The sequence below is a fragment of the Callithrix jacchus genome, chromosome 7, assembly GCF_049354715.1.
Source record: "Callithrix jacchus isolate 240 chromosome 7, calJac240_pri, whole genome shotgun sequence".
Lineage (NCBI taxonomy): Eukaryota > Metazoa > Chordata > Mammalia > Primates > Cebidae > Callithrix > Callithrix jacchus.
Window position 1 is genome coordinate 12653220 of NC_133508.1, and position 21725 is coordinate 12674944.

Here is a 21725-nt window from a genome sequence, read left to right on the forward strand (position 1 = left end):
GACTGCACGGAAAAGTCAGACCCAGAGTTCCATAATCCCACATGTAAGAGAAAGCAAGATAAACTAAAATACGTAACTTATCTAAAAAATGGGATAAAATTTTGAAATTCTCTAACTACAGAATAGTTTATAGATGAAAATTACCTGAACAAGAATGTGATAATTAGGTAGCATTGAAGAGCAAGGCAAGTTTTCCTGCTATTTAACCCACCACCTGCCTTTTACAATGTGTTAGAAGATGCTGAGAAGTTTGTTTTGGCCGAGGTGCAAGGTGCAGTCGGAAGATGCCAGAGGAGGGGCCTTCCCCATGGGGTCACCCAGTTCCAGCCCGTAACCTCCCCTGGACGCAGAAAGATGGCTGATGCTTATGAGAACGAGTTTGCAAAAAGTTTATATGGTGTGATCCCTCTTTTGCTAACAAAAAAATTAAATATCTGTAAAGAGTATATTTAGTGAAAAAAAAGGCTGTATACACAGGGTGGGCGAGGCGGTGAAGGTGGGAAGCTCGCTCTCTAGGCTCTCTAAGCTGAGAATTACCAGCTTGGAGATCACCCAGATAAGATGAGAAAAATGAAAGACGTTTGTTGTTTTTTTCTTCTTCTTCTTCTTTTTTTGAGACGGTGTTTCGCTCTTGTTACTCAGGCTGGAGTGCAATGGTGCGATCTCGGCTCACCACAACCTCTACCTCCTGGGTCAGGCAATTCTCCTGCCTCAGCCTCCTGAGTAGCTGGGATTACAGGCGCGCACCACCATGCCCAGCTAACTTTTTGTATTTTTAGTAGAGATGGGGTTTCACCATGTTGACCAGGGTGGTCTCAATCTCTTGACCTCGTGATCCACCCGCCTCGGCCTCCCAAAGTGCTGGGATTATAGTCGTGAGCCACCGCGCCCAGCAAGACCTTTGTTTACTCACTTGTTTAAGGATTCAGTCAATGACAAGTGGCACTAAAGTTGTGCAGATGCAATTATGGTTCCTCTGTAAGCCCGAGAACTAGAGGCTGGTAAGGCTTGTTTACCACTTGATCTGTCTGTTTTGTGTTAATGTCCTGAGCCTGACCAGGCTCTGCTTGTGGTCAGGAGTAGTGAACTGTGGATGTGTTCATTGAAATTAATAGGAGCTGTTTCTTCAGGTGTTATTCAGGCTAGGCTTAATGAAATGTTTTACAGAGGCTGAAAGTGCTATAACAGGTAAATTGTGCAAACTGTTCCATTGAAGCCATAGTGCACATTTCTCCTGAGGCCTCATTGCTTAGGTCTGGCATGCGTCTCTCCTTTTTGTCATTTTGCATTGTTTTTGTCTGTTTGCATTGTTATAAAGTAATACATGAGGCTGGGTAATTTATAAGGAAAAGAGGTTTATTTTGGCTCACAGTTCTGCAGGCTGTAAGAGAGCCATGGCTGCAGCATCTGCTCTGCATCCAATAATGCCTCAGGAAGCTCATGATCATGGCAGAAGGCAGAGTGGGATGTGTCCCTGCGTGTCACATGCTTAGAGATACAGGAGGTGCTCAGCTCTTTTTTAAACAACCAGATCCCACGTGAACTCATAGAGTGAGAACTCTTCACATTACTGTGAGAACAGGCCTGCCTCAGTGTTGGAGGTCACATTTCAACGTGAGATCTGGAGGCAACGAAACATCCAGACTCTGTTGTCCTTTAATTTTATTTTTGCTTCCCTTTTGCACATCGTTGTGGTATTGTACACATAGCTGTGTATGTTGCTCATTCCATCTCTGCAAGCATGGATGCCACCTCCTTACAGTCCTGGAGATCACTAAGCTGGTCCTTCCTGGAATCCGTGTTCTTCGTGAGACACATTAACCTGCTTGGTCTTGAACACCATTTCACCTTGGAACTGAGTTTGGAAGTTGATGAGTGGGGTGGATACCTTTATCAGCCATTATTTAATTCACTGATATTTATTATTAAGTTAGATATTTTTAAATCCCCTTGGATTCTGCCTATAGGGATTGTTTCCTCCCTTCCTCACCTCGTCTACCTACTTGGGATTTTTACTTTTAGCGAGGTGTGGATCGAGATAAATGTCATCTAACTTGCTTAATAACACAGGGAACACAACTTGAAACAACAGGGAATGGTGTTTTACTCAACAAATTGGGAAATATTTTAAGGTTTGATTATCAGTGTTGGCCAGAGTGTGCAGAGACAGGCACTGCCAAGGCAGCTTGGTGCTGTAGTCGGATGCACAGATTGAGGCCAGCCTGAGACTGGCGCTGGCTCAGCACCGAAGCAGCGGCCTTGGCAGCACCCAGTCCTCCTCACACCCGCCCGTCTGCTAATCGGGAGGGTCATGGTGCAGCACCCATCTCCACAGGGTTGCTGTGCAGAAACGGGTGTTAAGTGTGTAACCACAGCAACACAGAGCCAGTGCTAGGTGCTTTTCTAGTAGATGAGAAAATAATACTCATGTTCTGTCAGTTGGAATGCAAAATATGTTCTTCTGGGAGGGTATTTAGGTCTTAAAATTTTAAGTATATATGCTTTTGGATTCTTCCATTTTCTTTCTAGATATGTATATTACAGATACATTTCCAGCTATATAAAAATTGAATGAAAGAAAATATATGATCATATATTCATATTACTGAACACTGTGTAACAAACCAGCTGAATTCAGTGGTGCACATGCCTGCACACACACATGCACACACCTGCCCACACGGATGCACCCATCCACATAGGCACATGGAAGGATCTGCAGATATGTTTGGTGAAGAGAGTGAGTTATGGAAGAAGATGCATCTTGATTCTGCTTTACTTTTAAAAATCAGTATATTAGTATACATACAAATTTTATATGTAACTGCCTATCTAGGAGTTTAAACCTTTACATAAAAAAATCTCAATAGTGGTTATCTGTAGGGCATAGGACTGGAGCAGAAACAGGGACTTTCCCTTTTGACTGTGATGTTAGCCTTGTTCATACTAAGAATGTGCTCGTGTTGGTCATACTGTTTGCTTCTAATTTTTTATAAAAAGACAGCAGTAGACTGATTCACTCCATGTCTTGGGATCAGAGGCAGGAGAAGGCCAGGGAGGGACAGGCACTCAGGTCAGCAGGGGCTATGCTCTGGGTCTGAGTCCCGCTGAGCCCCACCACTCACCTGGGTAATCAAGTCAACCTTTCCATACCCAAGTTTTCTCATCTGAAATTGTGGAATAATAACCATAGGCTTGTGGTGAATTTTAAGTGAGTCCCTATGCATGAAGGACTCAGAACCATTCTGGCACATGGAGAGTGCCAGTGGGGCATTGGTTTACCATCTGGAGAGGGAGGCATCAGCACCACCAGGTCAGAAGTTAAGGGGTGACCCCAGACACCGCGTCTGTTGGGAGGTGGGGCTGTGAGGCTGCCTATGTGCCAGGAGCTCCCACATTTCTGTTCCTGTGTGGCGGGAGCTCCTGCGCTTCTGTACCCACCTGTGTGTCCACTTGTGTGTCGGGAGCTCCCGTGCTTCTGTGCCTGTGTGTCGGGACCTCCTGCGCTTATGTGCCCGCCTGTGTGTCAGCAGCTCATGTGCTTCTGTGCCTGCGTCTGTGTCGGGAGCCCCTGTGCCCACCTCAGTGTCAGGAGCCCCTGCGCTTCTGTGCCCGTCTCTGAGTCGGGACCTCCCATGCTTCTGTGCCCGCCTCTGAGTCAGGAGCCCCCGTGCTTTTGTGCCCACCTGTGTTGGGAGCTCCCATGCTTCTGTGCCCACCTGTGTGCCTGCGTCTTGCACACCTGCAAGGAAAATTATCCAGGGCCATGTGGTTTCTCTGACTAGCAAGGGAATATAAATGTACAGTGGCAGGTTAAGTTAGTACAAGTTTAATGTCATTAATTTACGTTGTAAGTGAACGTATTCAGCCTCCTGTACCTGTCATTGTATAATTGAAAATTTCCTATAGCAAACACTATTTGTAATTTTAAAGTATTTAGGAATCAAGTCTTATTTCTCATTAACTGTGTTTAAACATAGAAAAGAGGATCTTGGCCAGGTGTGGTGGCTCATGCCTATAATCCCAGCACATTGGGAGGCTGAGATGGACAGATCACTTGAGGTCTGGAATTCAAGGCCAGCCTGGCCTACATGGTGAAACCCTGTCTCTACTAATGAGAGCAAAAAAATTAACTGGCTGTGGTGGCACACACCTGTAGTCCCAGTTATTCGAGAGGCTGAGGCATGAGAATGGCTTGAACCCGGAGGCAGAGGTTGCAGTGAGCCAAGATTGCACCATTGCACTGTAGCCTAGATGACAGAGTGAAACTGTTTCTCAAAAATAAATAAATAAAAATAAAAGAGGATAGGGGATTTTTTAACTGAGGCAACAGTACATACGTGATTGGGTCCTAACACAACTTTTTCCTCCTGGCCTGTTCACAGATCATGGCAGGTCAGTGTTCTGAAGCTTGGCTGCCCAGCACTTTGCTTTCATGTGACTTTTTAAAACAATAAGTATACCTTAAATTTGTATTACGAAGACAATGTATTTGGGTTCTCGTTACAAAGTACCACACACTGGGTTGTTTAAACAACAGGTACTTGTCTCAGTTCTGGAGGCTGGAGTCAGAGACTGAGGTGTCGCAGGGCTGGATGTCCAGAGGCGCTGAGGGAACCCACCCAGGCCTTCCCTGGCCTCTGGTGTTGCTCTTCTCAGTGATCCTTGATGGGTGCCTGTCACTCCCATCTCTACCTCCATCGTCACATGACATTCTCCCTGTGCCTGTGCCTCTCTCTCCTCTTCTTACAAGGACAGAATAATTTGATTTAGAGTCAGTTCTAACCCAGCATGACCTCATCTTGATCCTACATATGGTCCTGGCTTAAGGTGGTTCGACTAGCGGTTTTTCACCTTCAATGGTTTTATCAGGTCATAACCCCGTTGTAAGTCCAGGGACATCTGTCTCTGCAAGGGCCCTGCTTCCAAATAAGGTCACAGATATGAGGGGTGATCTTTTGTGGGGACATAATTCAACCCACAACAGATGATGAAGCTCACAGTTCTTGAATTCCACACTGAATCTTTGTAGAGAACTCTTATAGGGAGAGGAAATGGTGGTGGAACCACTGAGAACACGTTGAAGTTTTGATTTGTTTGGGGTTTCTGGGCAGTAAAAGGCCAGGTTAATAATTTGGAGCCTGCTGATTCGAGCTCATCCTATCCAGGTGGTTCCATGTGGGTTTTCTTATTTGGGCAGACTTATCTTTTATATCTGGTTGGCTCTATCCTTTTTGACTCTTAGATCTAGACTAATTCTGTTTCCTGAGTCCTTTATGCTTTTTTTCAACACATCAGTTACTCATTCAAATGAGTTCTCTTTTTGCAAATTTTAACTTTTATCTTGCCCCATTTATGTCTTCAGTTTCATTATAAACCATAATAATTTAAAGTTAAACAGAAAACTTATAGTCTAACTTCTAGGTCTGAAGTGCATTAAAGATTTGTATATGGAAAATTACAGAAACAAATGTGATATATACCTAAATTGTGGTGACTCCTTAGTTAACCATTGAAGAATTGTTAGTTTTCAGGGATATAATCCATGATTTTAGAGATATTTTAACTTACTTATTCACAAATTCAGTCAGCAGATATTTATTGCTAGATCTTTTCCAGGGCTGGGACGCAGCAGTGAACAAAACAAATTCTGGCTGCTCTCGGGAGAGTTAGCGTCTGAGGGAGGAGGCTGCACAGGTAGTCAGAGATGTATGCTGTGGGGTCGGTGCACTGGGTGGGGGTGTTTTCTGAGGGGACGAGAAGACCAAATTTGAGCCAAACTCTGGAGAGAGGGAGGGAGAAAGCTGTGCAGACATCAGCTGGGGGAATATCTTGGGTAGTGGCAGGAGCGAGTTTGGGTGTCCGGCAGAGGAGGTCGGGGGGCCACAGAGTGGTGAGCGTGAGCACAGCGGTCTTTTGAAAATGGGCTTATGTAGACCCCTCCTCTCCTGACCCACAATGCATTTTACAGCTTGCCTGCCACCCAAATAATCTTCCTTAGCACTTGGCAGCCAGAATGGCACAGCGTAAATCTTAATTTAGATTCTTATATATAAAATTGGGCATACGCCTAGACAGGCTGCATCTGAATTGAGGCTGGACCGTCAGGATTTCCATAATTTCTGTTCAGTGGTTTTGTCTGCATTCTTGGAGGGGATGCACACCCATCCAGACGTTTATGAAACTGGAAGCACAGACCATGCAGTGAGCAGGAGCTGAGAGGGGAGGGAGAGCCAGTCTGTACAGGGTTTGTGTAGAAGGGGTGGGTGAGGAGCCACCTTTGTAGTTCTCAGGTGCTGTTGAGATTCCCCGGGAATGCAGAGCTGGAAGCAGTAGACTGGCTGTCAGCTGTCATAAACAGAACGAGCACTCCTGATGTCCATGTGGCGGCCAGCTCTGTTCCCAGGGGTGCCCAGACTGCTGCATGTGTGCTGACTGCGCGTCTGTGGTTGTGATGGCTTATCTGCTCCCACATATCCAACTTGAAAACTGCTATTACAGGCCCACAGATGACAGTAACCAGCCACCAGGCCGGGGCGTCCTCTCCATGCATGGGCTGACCTACGGGGTCATTCGTGTGGACTCGGAAGAGAAGCTCTCGGTGCTTACCGTGCAGGATGTTGGCCTCGTGATGCCTGGAGGTGAGTGTGGGTCTCAAGCCGCATGGACTAACCTGTTGTTAGATGCTTTTCTAACACACATCACCAGAACACATGTTCCACATTCCTGTGTGCGCACTTTTGGGTGAGAGCCTCACTCCCAAGCTTCTGAAGTCCTTGTTGGGCTTCAGATGTTTGAGGCAGTGTTTGCTCTCCTGGTAAAGGAAAACACCAGATGATCGAGAAGATGGTGAAGGGTACCTTTGCACACTGGGACCTCAGGCTTCTCTTCCCTGGAAGGCTTTGGGGCCAACGCAGGGTCCACACTGGTGCCTGGGCAGCTTCCCCTCTGCCCCAGAGGATGTACCTGTCCATCACCCTAAGGCACCAGCCAGAGTGGGAACAGCCAAGCTCGGGTTCCCTGAAGGCAGACACTTGTGAAAACCGAGGAATATGTCTGTGTGACCATGAAGCTTGTTTTCAGCAGAGAACCCTCTTTCCAAGTCTCAGAAGCCTTTCCGCAGATGTGTGAGGAAGCACCTGGCTGCAGAGCCCACCATGCTTCCCAACCTGCCCCACAAGGAACACCCAGGCACCTCCCAGGAGCCACCTTACCATTCTCAGGGTTCACATACCTGGCTTTCAACTCATGAGACCGCAGGCAGCATCAGCCCCTGGCTGTCTGGCCCCCGAAAGCGAACCCGACTCTTTTCTCAGCTGGCGCCCCCCAGAGCCTTTGTCTCCTGCTGAGCTCCCCAGGCACGGGGTGTGGACTCAAGCCCAGCAGCGTAGCCAGGCCCATTCGAGCAGTGCTGCCACCTTCAGCAGCAGGTGCAGGGCACCAGGTCAGGTGGGCCTCAGCAGGGACCCCTGCCCTGTGGAGTCACACAGAGGCAGACCCCTCATGCCCTTCCTGGTGAGCTGTGCTGGGGCCAGGCATTCCAGAAGCCATCTTGCCTTTCTGTTTGCCCTGTTGGGCACAAAAGAGATGAAGGCAGCCCTTGGCTTTCCTCCTTCTCACTAACCTCCCAATTCCCTGCAGATGCCCTCCAGCGTCCCCGCAGCTTTCCCTCTGCTTCCGGCCCTACAGCCCCTGCTTCCCAGCAGTGGCCAGGCCCCCTGGCTCCATTTCTCCCTTTAATATCTAGTTTTCAAATAAAGAGAGCCACATGGTGAAATCTTCAAAAGGTTCTGAAGAACACGATGAAAACGCAACTTTCTGACCATGTGAACTTCCCAGGCTCCCTGTCGGATGCACCCGGGGCTGTGGAAACAGAAGCATGCACCCCATATGTGTGTGTCTCACACAGTGATGGAGTATTGTGAAGTGTGCACCCCATGTGTGTGTCTCTGCCCTGGGTTTGGGTGGTTTTCTGACAGAATGATAAAGTACTGTGTACATGTGCATGTTTTATACCTGAAAGTCCCTTTGTCAGCACATAGCAAGCTCCATGCTGTTCTCCAGGCAGCACAGTGCTATGTTGTGGGAGCACAGAGTTTATTTGAGCCTCCCGTTTGGGTGATTTTTCCTCTATTGCTGCTGCAGTGAGTGACGCCCTCATGTCTAATGGAAACAGTTCTAGAAGTGGGAGTTCTGTTTGAAAGAGAACTACTAATGTAGTTGTTATGATAATTGTCTTTCCGAAGGCTGTGAGGATTTACACCCTGCCGAGCAGTAAACAACAGCACTTCTTTCTTTTTCCACTCCCTTATCCACTGTATTACCTGAATTTTATTTTTACCCATCTGATGGGAGAAGAATGGTTTCAGTGTAATTTTCATGTGAGTTTTTCTTTCTGTGAGTAACTTTTCTTACGTTTCGAACACTGTTCTACTTCTTAGACACCTGTACGCCAGCCCATTGGGTACCAGCCGTTTGAGGCTCTTTCCAAACAGCTCAGCTGTCACTCAGTAGGCACTCCACCCCTCTGAAATGTGAGGCTCTTGGTTGCCAAATCAGATTCGTGGGTGGCTTGCAGTGAGGGTACGTAGGATGCTGATGTTGTACAAAGCATCAAAGTGCTCATGGCACAGACCAGTGAGAATTTATCATCATGGAACCATGTGCTGAAGCACTTAAACAATGTTCTCTGAAGGACTCACCTTGCGGGGAGTATGAAATCAAAAATGAAGATTTCCATAAGATGTTAGAGGCTCGATTTGCAGAGTTCAGGCTGCACCCACGTTGCTGATGTGCGTGTGGCAGGTGGCCCTGATGCTGGTTCTGAGGGTCCTCCCCATATCTAGATGGCAGATGAGGTTACACACCTAAATACAACTTGCACATTAACATTAGACAATTGAAAATAGGTAATGATGTTTCATGTGTTAAATTTGACATTTTGCTGCAACATGAAAATCATGACTCTTTAGGGAAATGAGTGCCTGGCTGATGGCCATCCTTGCAGTTTTGCTCCAGCCCCTATTTCTGTTCATGGGTATCCTCATTCATATTCCCATCTTCCTCCTCCTCTTCGTTCTCCCCACCCCACCTCCTTTCACACTGTGTGTGCTTTTCTGTTTGCTTTTAGCCATAATGTGTTCGGTGAAGCCAGACGGGATTCCTCAGCTGTGTAGAACAGATGAGATCGGGGAGCTGTGCGTGTGTGCAGTTGCGACGGGCACGTCCTACTATGGCCTCTCTGGCATGACCAAGAACACCTTTGAGGTAGGTTGAGGAGAGTCCTGCCATGAGCACTGTCTGTGGCTCCATCTCCATAGAACCCTTGCAAGGTGTGCAGTGATAGATACGAAATGTAGGCTCGATTTTCAGCAAGATGTGTTTCTATTAATTAAAATGATTGCACTTTCCACTTTTTATTGCTTTTGATAAATTTGTTTTATCAGCATTGTTCTGACCTTATAACCAGTGTTTAAAAGAATAAGCATGATTTCTTTAAAAGGGTCCTTTTTGTTACTTTTCTCACTTTTACTGGATTGTGAGGGAACGTGCATTTGTGTGTGTGAAGGGCCTCACCTGGGGAAGCCATCTGGAGCCCCTTGACGGCCCCTCGGCCTGAGCTAGACATGGCTGGGTATGAACCCTCACCTAGGGAAGCCAACTGGAGCCCCTTTACTGCCTCTCAGCCTGGGCTAGATGCGGCCAGGTATGAACCTGTGAGAACTTGGGCAGACATGTGTGTAACAATCTCAGTGGCACAAGCAAGTATGTATGTGGTGTACACAGATGCGTGTTTAATGTGTGTATATAGGGAGTGCATATGTGGTGTACAGATGTGTGTGTAATGTGCGTGTGTGGTGTGCATGTGTGTGTAATGTGTGTGTGGGCATGTGCAGATACATGTGTAATGTGCATGTGTGGGGTGTGTAGACAGATGTGTGTAATGTGTGCATGTGGGGTGTGGTGTGCACTGATGTCTAATGTGCTCATTTGGGGTGTGTGGTATGCACAGATGTGTGTAATGTGTGCATATGGGGTGTGATGTGCACAGATGTGTGTAATGTGAGCATGTGGGGGTGTGTACATGTGTGTGTAATGTGCACGTGGGGTGTGCACAGATGTGTGTAATGTGCCCATGTGGGTGTGCACACAGGTGTGTGTAATATATGTGGTATACACATGTGTAATGTGCGTGTGGGGGGTGTGCACAGATGTCTAACATGTGGTATACACAGATGTGTGTGTAATTGCATGTGTCGGGTGTGCACAGGTGCATGGGTAATGTGTATGTGGGGTGTGTACATAGATTGTGTAATGTGTGTGGGATACACAGATGTGTGTGTAATATGTATGTGTGGGATGTGTACACAGATGCATGGGTAATGTGCATGTGTGGGATGTGGACAGATGTCTGTGTAATATGCATGTGTGGGGCATGTTCACAGATGTGTGTGTAATGTGCGTGTGGGGCGTGTACACAGATGCGTGGGTGATGTGCATTTGTGGGGCATGTGCACAGATGCATGTGTAATGTGCCTGGTGTGCACAGATTCATGTGTCATGTGCATGTGTAAGATGTGTGCACAGATGTGTGGGTAGTGTGTGGGGGGGGTGGTGTGGACAGATGTGTATGTAATGTGCGTGTATGGGGCGTGTGCACAGTTGGTGTAATGTGCATGTGGGTGTGCACAGATGCGTGTGATGTGCATGTATGGCGTCTGTGGTGTACACAGATGCGTGTGTGTGTGTATGGAGCGTGCACTGTGTTTAAGGTGCATGTATGGAAAGTTTTGTATACAGACACGTGTAATGTGTGTGGGGGCATGTATGCAGTTGCATGTGTAATGTGTATGTATGGGGAGTGCACCGATGTGTGTATAATGTGCATGTATGGGGCATGTGTGGGGTGTGTGCACAGATTGTGATGTGTATGTGCGGGACATGTGCACAGATGCATGTGTAATATGTGGGGAGGGGCCTGTATGCGGATGTGTAATGTGTGTGTATGGGGAGTGTGCGCTGATGTGTATGTGGGGTGTGTGGTGTGCACAGGTGAGTGTAATGTGCATGTGTGGGGCATGTGCACAAATGCATGTGTAATATGCATGTGTGGTTTTCACAGATGTGTAATGTGCGTGTGGGATGTGAGTGGTGTAGACAGATGCATGTAATTGTGTGTGGTGTAGATAGATGCATGTGTGAGTGTGAGGGGGCCATGTGCACAGGTGTGTCTGTGGTGTGGACAGATGTGTGTGTAATGTGCATGTGTGGGGAGTGTGCACAGATGCCTGTGTAATGGTGACGTGTGCACCGATGCCTGTGTAATGTGTGTGTGGGCCATGTGCACAGATGCATATGTGATGTGCGTGTGTGGGGAGTGTGCATAGATGCATATGTAATGTGCATATATGGGGCATGTGCACAGATGTCCTGTGTAATGTGCCTATATGGGGCATGTGCACAGATGTCCTGTGTAATGTACATATATGGGACGTGTGCACAGATGTCCTGTGTAATGTGCATATATGGGACGTGTGCACAGATGTGTGTGTAATGTGCATAGGTAGGAGTGTGGTGTAGACAAATGTGTATACACAGATGCGTGTGTTGTGCATGTGTATGATGTGGACAGATGCGTGTGTAATGTGCATGTGTGGGGAGTGTGTTCAGATGTTTGTGTAATGTGAGGGATGTGTTCACAGATGTGTGTATAATGTGCATGTGTGGGGCGTGTGCACAGATGCATGTGATGTGCACATGTGGGCTGTGTGCACGAATACATGTGTGGGGGGGCGTGTGCATGGATGCATGTGTGTGTGCGTGGGGCATGTGCACAGATATGTGTGTGATGTGCATATATGGCAGGTGCACGGTTGCATGTGTGATGTGTGTGGGGGGCATGTGCATGGATGCATGTGTGATGTGTGCGTGGAGTGTGCATGGATGCATGTGTGATGTGTGCATGGGGCATGTGCACAGGTGCGTGTGATGTGCATATATGGCATGTGCACGGATGCATGTGTGATGTGTGCGTGGAGTGTGTGCATGGATGCATGTGTGATGTGTGCATGGGGCATGTGCACAGGTGCGTGTGTGATGTGCATATATGGCAGGTGCACAGATGCATGTGTGGTGTGCGTGTGGGGCATGTGCACAGATGCATGTGTGATGTGTGCATGGGGTGTGTGCACAGATGCGTGTGTGATGTGCATATATGGCATGTGCACGGATGTGATATGCGCGTGTGGTGCATGTGCACAGATGCATGTGTAATGTGCATATATAGGGCATGTGCACAGATGTGTGTGTGATGTGCATATATGGGGTGTGTGCACAGATGTGCTGTGTAATGAGCAGAGACATTAAGGGGTCAGACATGTGGGCCTGCCTGCTCAGTGCTGCAACTCAGAACTTTTACCTTTTTATCAAGTAGGTCATGGCTTTAGACGTATCACAACACTTAAGCTGTATGTAAAAAAGCATAAGTTGTTTGGGGATACATTTCCTAAATGTTTAGAACTTTTTGTTTGTTAAGACAGGGTCTTGCTCCATCACTCAGGCCGGAGGGCTGTGGCACGATCACAGCTCACTGCAGGTTCAAGCTCCTGGGCTCAAGCCATCTTCCTGCCTCAGCGCTGAGTAGCTGGGACTGTAGGCATGTGCCACCACACTTGAATAATTTTTAAAAATTTCTTTTGTACATATGGGGTCTCATGCTGTTGTCCAGGCTGATCTCAAACTCCTGGCCTCAAGCAATCATCCCATCTTAGCCTCCCAAAGTGTTGGGATTACAGGCATGAATCACTGCTCCTAGCCTAAATGTTTAGAACTTTGGATGTGGCCAAACAGATGTTACAGTGCCTGTCCACGATAACTTTCTTGAATGTGAATTCAACTTTCTAAAATATCTCTTGAATCTGGAGCTAGACACAAATCTAAATAAAAACTACATCTCTGTTCTATGTGAGTTACCTGCAAGGGTGTAGGAAAAGAGGTTTAGAGCTTGAAGTCCCTGATTTCCTTCCTTAATATTTTTCTTTTCAGCATACTTTGAACAAGGGAAAATAACATTTTATGAATGAGCAGAGATTACTTTAAGACTGACATATGTTGTTTAAAATGTACTTTGATTCTTTACTCATCTTTTACATTGTGGTTTTATAATCAATGTAATCCATCAGCTGATTGACCTACTGTGAGACTGCTACCTGTTACCTGTTCAGGGTTCAGAGGTGGGAGGAGGCTCCGGCAGGCGAGTGGAGGTGCAGGGGTGCAGGAACAGCTGGGCTTCTGCCGAGGTGGGCCGGAATTCCTTTTCTGCCTCAAAGACTGTTGGCCACCAGCGGTCACTGTGACCTCGGCCCCCGGGCAGGAGGCAGAGCTTAAGCCAAGCAAGTGCCATGTGCACAGGAGAAGCAGGGAGGACTGAAACCAGCTGACCACGTGGATGGTGGCCTGATGGACGCTGTTTCTCCAGGTATTTCCCATGACGAGCTCTGGGGCTCCGATCAGCGAATACCCGTTCATAAGGACAGGCCTGCTGGGGTTTGTGGGTCCTGGGGGTCTTGTCTTCGTGGTGGGCAAGATGGACGGCCTCATGGTGGTCAGCGGGCGCAGGCACAACGCTGACGACATTGTGGCCACCGCGCTGGCTGTGGAGCCCATGAAGTTTGTCTACAGAGGAAGGTCAGTGGTGTTCTTCTGCTAATTAAGCATGTATTGTCTGTCGGCCACACTTTTCATATGGTTTTGAAGGGTTTAAAAGTTACACAGATTCTTTACATTTATTGTGTCTTGGTTTTCTCTTCCATATAATTGAAGCACCTGGACTCAGTGATCTCTGAGATTTAATCTATTTCTGAATGTCCAAGATTTTATAGAAATTTCCTGAGCCCCATAAACATATTTCCATTTAACTTCTCCTCTAAGTATAATAGAAATATGCTTTTGAAAACTTATTTCTGATAAATAGCAGCACAAATTAAAGATCCAGATGTTCATTGTGGAGCGGGTTGGAAAGACTCAAGGACAACGTTGAGTCACAGACTTACCTGCGAGTGCAGATGCTTGTCACCTACAGACTCACGGGAGAGTGCACGGACGCTCATCACCCACAGACTTACCTGAGAGCGCAGTCGCTCGTCACCCACAGACTTACCTGAGAGCACAGTCGCTTGTCACCCACAGACTCACATGAGAGTGCGGACATCCATGACCCACACACTTACCTGAGAGCACAGTTGCTTGCCACCCACAGACTCGTGTGAGAGTGCAGATGCTCAACACCCACAGAAACACATCGGAATGTGAACACTCCACCCACAGACTTACCTGAGCGCGCAGATGCTCGTCACCTACACACTCACGTGAGAGTGCGCGGATGCTCATTACCCACAGACTTACCTGAGAGCGCAGTCACTCGTCACCCACAGATTCACGTGAGAGTGCGAACGCTCATCAACCACAGACTTACCCGAGAGCACAGTCGCTCGTCACCCACAGACTCGCGTGAGAGTGCAGATGCTCGTCACCCACAAACTCTTGTGAGAGTGTGGACACTCATCACCCACAGACTTATCTGAGAGCGCAGACGCTCAACACCCACAGACTCACATGGGAGTGTGATGCTCTTCACCCACAGACTTACCTGAAAGCACAGACGCCCGTCACCCACGGACTCGCGTGAGAGTGTGGATGCCCATCACCCACAGACTCGTGTGAGAGGGCAGATGTTTGTCACTTCCCTGCTCTCCCACAGTTTTCTTCTTCCCTGCCTTGCCAGGTGCACAGGGGAGGCTCTGTGATGAAACAAGTTGCCCTGGTTCTGGAGTTTTCGCCAATCTGGAGGAAGTCACAAAGCATTTTAGAGCCTTATTTCAGTTTGGAAGCTGACGGGAGCGGGAAGTAGACTTGCCGCCTTTTAATTATCTTTAAAGCTACAACCTCTTTGTAAAAAAGAGTTTACTAGCGGTAACTGTGCTATGCTGACTGTGTAAGGCACATACACTTAGCAGAAAATCACTAGTTCCAAAACAGGAAATTTCTACTGATTTGGAGACCATTAACTCCACAGGTGCAAACTTGAGATGTGAAGGGTGTGGCTGTCTAACTTTCAGCAGGTCTGATCATGGCATGCTCAATCGCCATACTGAGAGGTGTAACTGTCAGCAGGGCCCACGGGTGCTGTGCGCGGCCTCCATGGGGATCAGGGTAACTTTGGCTCCGCAGCATCCCTGGGCACCTCCCACAGCTCTTCCTGTAATGATGATTGTGGGGAAATTGTGAAGCACAGCTGCCATTTTGGAATTATAGTTGGTGCTGTGGCCTCCTGAGATGTGTCACTCACTAGTGACAGTTATGGAGCTCCTGATTGCAGAGGGAAGGCTGAGTGGGCGTTCTTGGCGCATGCTCACCATGCTCCTGTGTTCCCGCAGGATAGCCGTGTTCTCCGTGACTGTGCTGCACGACGAGAGGATCGTGATAGTGGCTGAGCAGAGGCCCGACTCCACAGAGGAGGACAGCTTCCAGTGGATGAGCCGCGTGCTGCAGGTCACCCTCCACGCTGGTCCTCTCATGTCTTGTTTCTGGCCTCCCTACTTCATTCAGATCATGACCTGACCAGCTGTGGCCTTGCCCATGGGGTGGTCCTTTTCCCTTCCCTTCGTTTGATCAGGAGTTACATCAAGTGTCCAGAAACTAGCTGAGCACATCGAGGGTGTAGGGACCAGGAGCTTGTTCAGCTGGTTCCTACCGGTCACCTTGGGGAGGTCAAAGTAAGCTTTCTGTTTGATCTTGAGAACATGTTATCTTGTCTCCAAAGTTCCTTTTTGACTGTATGTGGTCTTCCCCAAGCCCTGGGTAAAATTATTTAGTTTTGGTGAGTTTAGTAAGAAAACCCTCTTTCCTTGGCGTTTTTACACTGGAAACAGTGCTTATACTGCACAGACTGCTATGTATTGTGGATCATATTTTGCATAATATAAATATATACTGAGTGTTTCTGTTTATGCTTCCTATTATAATAGGATTTCTTCTTTCCTAACTTTCTAGGCAATTGACAGTATACATCAGGTTGGCGTTTATTGCCTGGCCTTGGTACCAGCAAACACCCTCCCCAAAACCCCGCTTGGTGGCATCCATTTGTCAGAAACAAAACAGCTTTTTCTGGAGGGCTCTCTGCACCCCTGCAATGTCCTAATGTGTCCTCACACCTGCGTCACAAACCTGCCTAAGCCTCGACAGAAGCAGCCAGGTATGTGCAGTACGTGGGCAGTTTTGTGAGGTGCGGGAGTTCACCCAGAGCTGCCTGCAGGAAGCTCATGCTTGCAGGAAAGAAGTGGTTACCCCAAGAATAGAACAGGGAGAGCACCTGGATTCTGGTCTCCTGGCTGTAACTGCCATGTTTTTGTCCTCTCTAGAATCGGGTGTTTTGTGTGGTCATCAGCATGGAACTTACTGGCTTTGTTGTTCCCTTGCAGCGAAAGCTCATTCCCCTGAAGGACTTGGCCGTGGTGCTCTCCTTTCTAAGCATATCGGGTTGACATTTAGTGTTGCTCTTTCATTTCTGACCTACTTATTTTTAATTTTTTTCTTATGTTAGAGATTTCCTTAAATACTCCTCCATTTCTTTTTTGTTCACACCATTGTTCTTGCGATCTCTGGTTTTTACAATTGCGACAGTGAATGTGGAGTTGCAGGTGACAGAGTGTCCTTTTCGCTAAATTCTGGGTGCATGGCCTTCTGTTACGAGCCACTGAAATCACAGGGCATCTTCCTTAGAGGGTGCCTGGGGAGGATGGGAAGCGCCTCCTCAGTCTGAGGGCCCTGGGGTGGGGAGGGGCAGGGGCAGGAAGCGCCCCCTCTGTCTGAGGGCCCTGGGGTTGGGAGGGGCAGGGGTGGGAAGAGCCTCCTCAGTCTGAGGGTCCTGGGAGGGCAGGAAGCCTCCTCTGTCTCAGTGCCTGGATGGGAAGCACCTCCTCAGTCTGAGGCCCCGGGAGGGTGGGAAGCGCCTCCTCCGTCTGCTGTCTCAGGATGTAAACAGCCTCTTGAAGAATGCAGATGCAGTTGCTCTCCCTGGGCTGTTTGTTTCTGTAGTGTATTGTAAACTCTGAAGTGATCTGATTCTCTCTCCCCACTGTCTGATTCATTATCAGACACTCTTGACCCAGTGACCCTAGTGACCTTTGCTCCCAGGTGGGAAGCCTGGCTGTTCAGGAGCTGGTGGAGACAGGGTTCAGACAAGCGTTTATGGTAGGGAGAATCCTGTGCAAATACAAAGCTGTGATAACTCCATAGCTACAGGGCCTGGCTCACGTGAGCCAAATGTCACAAAGCCCAGCGACTGGGAAAACCCAGGCAAGAGAGAACGGCCAGCAGCCTCACGCTGAGGTCAGGAAAACCCAGGCAGGAGACAGAGGCAGCCTGTGTGAGGTGAGGAAATCCCAGGGAGAGACAGAGAGCCGGCAGCCTTCAGCAAGGTCGGGAAAACCTAGGCGGGAGACAGCCGGTGAGGAAATCCCAGGCAGGAGACAGAGCCAGCAGCCTCGCATGAGGTCAGCAGACAGCCAGCAGCCTCCAGCGAGGTCGGGAAAACCCAGGCAGGAGACACAGCCAGCAGCCTCGCTGTGAGGTCAGGAGCTGAGGCCCCTTGAGTTACCCATAGACTTGTCTGTCTCTGCCAAGGGCCTGATACAAAGCCCTTCCACCAAGGGGCATGAGTTGGGGCAGCACAGAGGACATCCCCTGGGGCCTCAGCTTCCGAACCACACAGAGGGAATTGGGCTGGATGACTTTTAAGGCCTCTTTGGAATAAACATTTAAAATGACCCTGACAAGTAAGTGGCTATGTTATTGGAAGCCAAAGCAAACACTCCTTGAGGCCATTTTTGGGTGAGGTGTTCTGAGATGCTGGAAACTGAGAAGGACTGTTAACAACCAAATTGCCTTTCTTCCTGGATGAATTCATATTTACTCAGTTAATGGCACTGTGTACCCTGAGATGATCTTATTTGAGCAAAAAAGTATTAAAAGACCTTGAACTCAGCAGCTGAGCTAGCAAAAATATTAGAGTTACAAACCTAGGTGCAATTCCACAGTTTTAAAAGCCACTGGGAATATTGCCCCAGCATGGAGGGTGGGGGTCGCTGAGAAATGGCCAGAGCCCCAGCTCCTGGGAAGGGCTGGCCTTACCTCCTACTTGGGATTCTGTGTGTCTTGCTGCTGTTTTGGAGATAAAACTCCTGCCCGGTGCCCTGAGTGAATTTGCCACACGTTGTATGGTAGGAATTTGATAACACCAGCACTGTGGCTGCTGACTTGCAGATGGGTGAATCCATAAATGGGAGCAGAAAAGAGAAGAGACGTGAGTGTCAAATGTACATGTTTTGGGATATCTCTCAACTCTGTCTTAAAGGGTTAGAGAGTGATATACCCAGGGAGCATTTCGGACACGCCTACCTCTCTGCAACAGGGGAGACCATCACCTGCTGCTAAGAACAGGCTTTGAGAGTGAGGTGCAGCTGGAAGGCCTCGCTTCCCAGGAACAATTAGGAAAACTGAGTCCCTGAGTCTGTGTGGGGAGGCATTCGAGGTCCCTGAGGCACTCCGGTCCAGAGGGTGCACGTGGAGACAAGGGAAGACGTGCCAGAGGAGCACCAAATAAGGCTCTGCCAAAGCCTGATCCCTCCTCAAAAGCTCACTTTCCCTACCCCAGTCTGAATTCTTAACAACACTGGGGGAAGCCTTGGAACCCATTTAGGCCAGTTTCCAAGTAGGCTTCTTAGAAGAGCCGTCTCATCTTGCCCAGCATCAGTCACCAAGGAGAAGGCTAAGAGCTTCACCAGCCAGGTGCAGTGGCTCACGCCTGTGGTCCCAACAATGCAGGAGGCTGGGGTGGGAGAATAACTGGAGCCCAGGACTTCGAGACCAGCATGGGCAACATAGTGAGACTGTCTCAAAAAATTTTTTGTTAAAGATGCTTCATTCAGAAGATGCTTCTATCTGATAGATAGAAGATGCATGGCAGGTGAATGAGGGTGCTCCCAGGTGTTGGAAATCACACGGGAGCCGTTGTTCCCACCACAGGGCTGCTCCCTTCCGTCCAGCATGCAGCACCTGACCAAATTCTTTTGCTAAATATGAAAAGGCTATTCCTCTTCCATAAGAATTAACAGTCTGTTCACAACTACGATGTGAAAATTCAAAAATGATTTATTGAGTGTAGAAGGCATCTTACTATGAGGCTCCTACAAGTGACCTAGAACCCAAGCATTGGCAGGCAGAAGCCCAGACATAGGCTCACAGACTGTTCTCTGGATTTCACTCCTGCTGAAGTGCCTTCCCTTCTCCTGCATAGCTGTGATAAGTGGAATTGTTCACAGCACCCAAATTTGAAAAGGCTGGCTGTGTGTCTGTAGAGACCTGGTGGCCCTGCTCTCCCTGGGGGCCAGCCAGAGGACGTCAGGCCTTGACTGCCTGGTCCTGGTGCCTCCATGTCCGTGAAGGGATTCGGTGGTGGTTGTCACAATGACGGGCCCATCCTAAGTCTTGTTCCGTGCCACCTCCCTGTCAACTGCATCTGGACACGTGTGTGTTTTTGACATGACAACGAGCAGTCTGCTTAGCCATAGCTTTTCATGCATGATAACTAATGCAGCATGTGGCCTGGTTTATAAACCTGGTACTTGACCCTTATCAGGAGTTTAAGAATTTGGCTTAATAGTAGCCTTCAAACCAAGGATTAGGCACAAATTGATAATGTCATCGTTATTTTACATGCAATTCTTTCGGTATATATTCTTTAACTCCACCTCCCGCCTACCCCCTACCCTATTCACCTTCTCCCTTCCTCTCTCCCTACCTTGGTAGGTCTCTACCAAGGTGGGAGGTCAAAGTCTTAAGGAATTTCTCTCTTGTTTCCTAATGGCTGTGCCTCTGTTTCTTTCCAGAAATCGGCCCCGCCTCTGTGATGGTGGGGAACCTGGTCTCTGGGAAGAGAATTGCCCAGGCTAGTGGCAGAGACCTGGGTCAGATAGAAGATAACGACCAGGCCCGGAAGGTAGGAGTCCAGGTCCCCATGGTGACCATCCCCGACTTTCCCACTCTGGCGGTTAGACCTCCACTGCCATCTCGCCTTTATTCTACCTGTCCTATCCTACAAGAGACCATATAATTTCATAAGAAAAACATCTTTATTAGGAGATACAAAGTTTCAGAAAATTTCACAGCGATGCAGAAATTGGTGAGGGGTGTCCGATCCCTTGACCTGCAGGACTGAGGCAAATATCTGGCCGTGCTTGTCCTGCACTGTGTTCCCCTAACTACTCATTTCTAATTTCGCACCAGCCCAGATCCAAAGCTCACTCTGCCCCACAGCAGCTTGCAGCAAGCTTTCTGTCCTGGGCTCTTTGGACTCTAAGAAGCAGTTCAAAACCCAGGTTCAGGGGCCAGGCGTCCTGACAGTGGCATTAGAAGCAATGGAAGAACCTCCTGAGGCCCAGACTTTGCACAGGGTGTTGTGTGTGTCTGTGAGTCCCCATTAGAACTCTTCAGCCTTGAGAATGCTCAGGTTCACCAGAGGTCCTGTTTCCCACAGCCAAAAGGTGTCCCCTTCTATATGGCCCATTAGGAAATGGGGCAAAATCCACCCTGTGAAACTTTGCCAACTTGGTAACCTCCAGTATTATGTTAATCAGAACCCCTTGATCACTGTGCCACCCCTATTTATGAAAGGGATGAAGCCTTATCTGTGGGCTTTTGCTGTACCCAGATGTGAAACAAGGCTGCCCCTTTTACCGTGAACCAGATTGGTAGGGAACATGTAGTGTGTGTAATTTGCAATGTGGCTTAATGCCATTAGGGTATTGCTGTTCTAGAAACCTAAATTTGTTAGAGCCCACTTTTTAAAACCGGATAGATCTGATTCTGTCGTTGTAGCCACCGAAGTCCATGTCACATCTCCTGGAAGCCCCAGGAGAAGGGATTTCTGTGCAGGCTGGTCTTGCCTATGAGGGAAATGGTTCCTATCCTGGGCAGACTTTCAGAAAACCTCTCAAACCTTGGTACAGCATCAGTCCTTTGCTTTGTGACTCTAAGTCGGGTGCTGTGAATCTAAGTCCCTGCAGGAATAAAGCTGGATACTCGCTTGTCCTGCCATTGTATGTGTTGGAGATTTTCCCAGCATGAGGGTCCTCGACTCTCTGCAGAGAAGCACGTGGATATCAAACCCAAAGCCATTCAGACAGCTTCTGTGGGTTTAATATTGGGGTTGCCTCACCTCATACAGCACAGCCTGAGCCTCATCCGTGCTCTGTTCCAGTTCCTGTTCCTCTCGGAGGTCTTGCAGTGGAGAGCGCAGACCACCCCAGACCACGTTCTCTACACGCTGCTCAACTGTCGGGTGAGGCCCGGAGCTCACGTTCCCTGGCTTCTCGCCTCGAAGGGGCCAGCCTGGTCCCTGGGGACGCTCCTGTTTCTTTATTTCTGACTCAATCCTTTCACTTAAGTCTTATGTTAATTCTTTTTATTTTTTGCTATTTTGACTAATGAGACATTTTTACCTAGGGATTGCTTTTAAACATAACAATTTGTGCAGTTCTTTATACCTGTTTATGAATACAGATATTTTAGCACCTTATTTACAGTGTTTCTTAATGGTATCTACAAGAGAGAAATTGCAAGTCTGAGATATTTGCATTTTTATTTTGATTACTAAACTACTTTTTTGT

The 21725-nt window shown here is 48.1% G+C and overlaps 1 protein-coding gene across 17 annotated transcripts in view; it reads left to right on the forward strand.

Moving 5' to 3' along the window:
* DIP2C (DIP2 acetate--CoA ligase C (putative)) overlaps positions 1-21725 on the forward strand; it is a 387622-nt gene that overhangs the window by 293537 nt on the left and 72360 nt on the right. For all 17 annotated transcript variants that reach the window (XM_035252738.3, XM_035252740.3, XM_035252739.3 and 14 more), the window contains 7 exons: positions 6502-6641; positions 9131-9267; positions 13478-13686; positions 15435-15549; positions 16051-16252; positions 19947-20056; positions 21317-21397. In XM_035252738.3, the coding sequence (XP_035108629.1) occupies positions 6502-6641; positions 9131-9267; positions 13478-13686; positions 15435-15549; positions 16051-16252; positions 19947-20056; positions 21317-21397 (994 nt within the window). The remainder of the gene's footprint in view (positions 1-6501; positions 6642-9130; positions 9268-13477; positions 13687-15434; positions 15550-16050; positions 16253-19946; positions 20057-21316; positions 21398-21725) is intronic.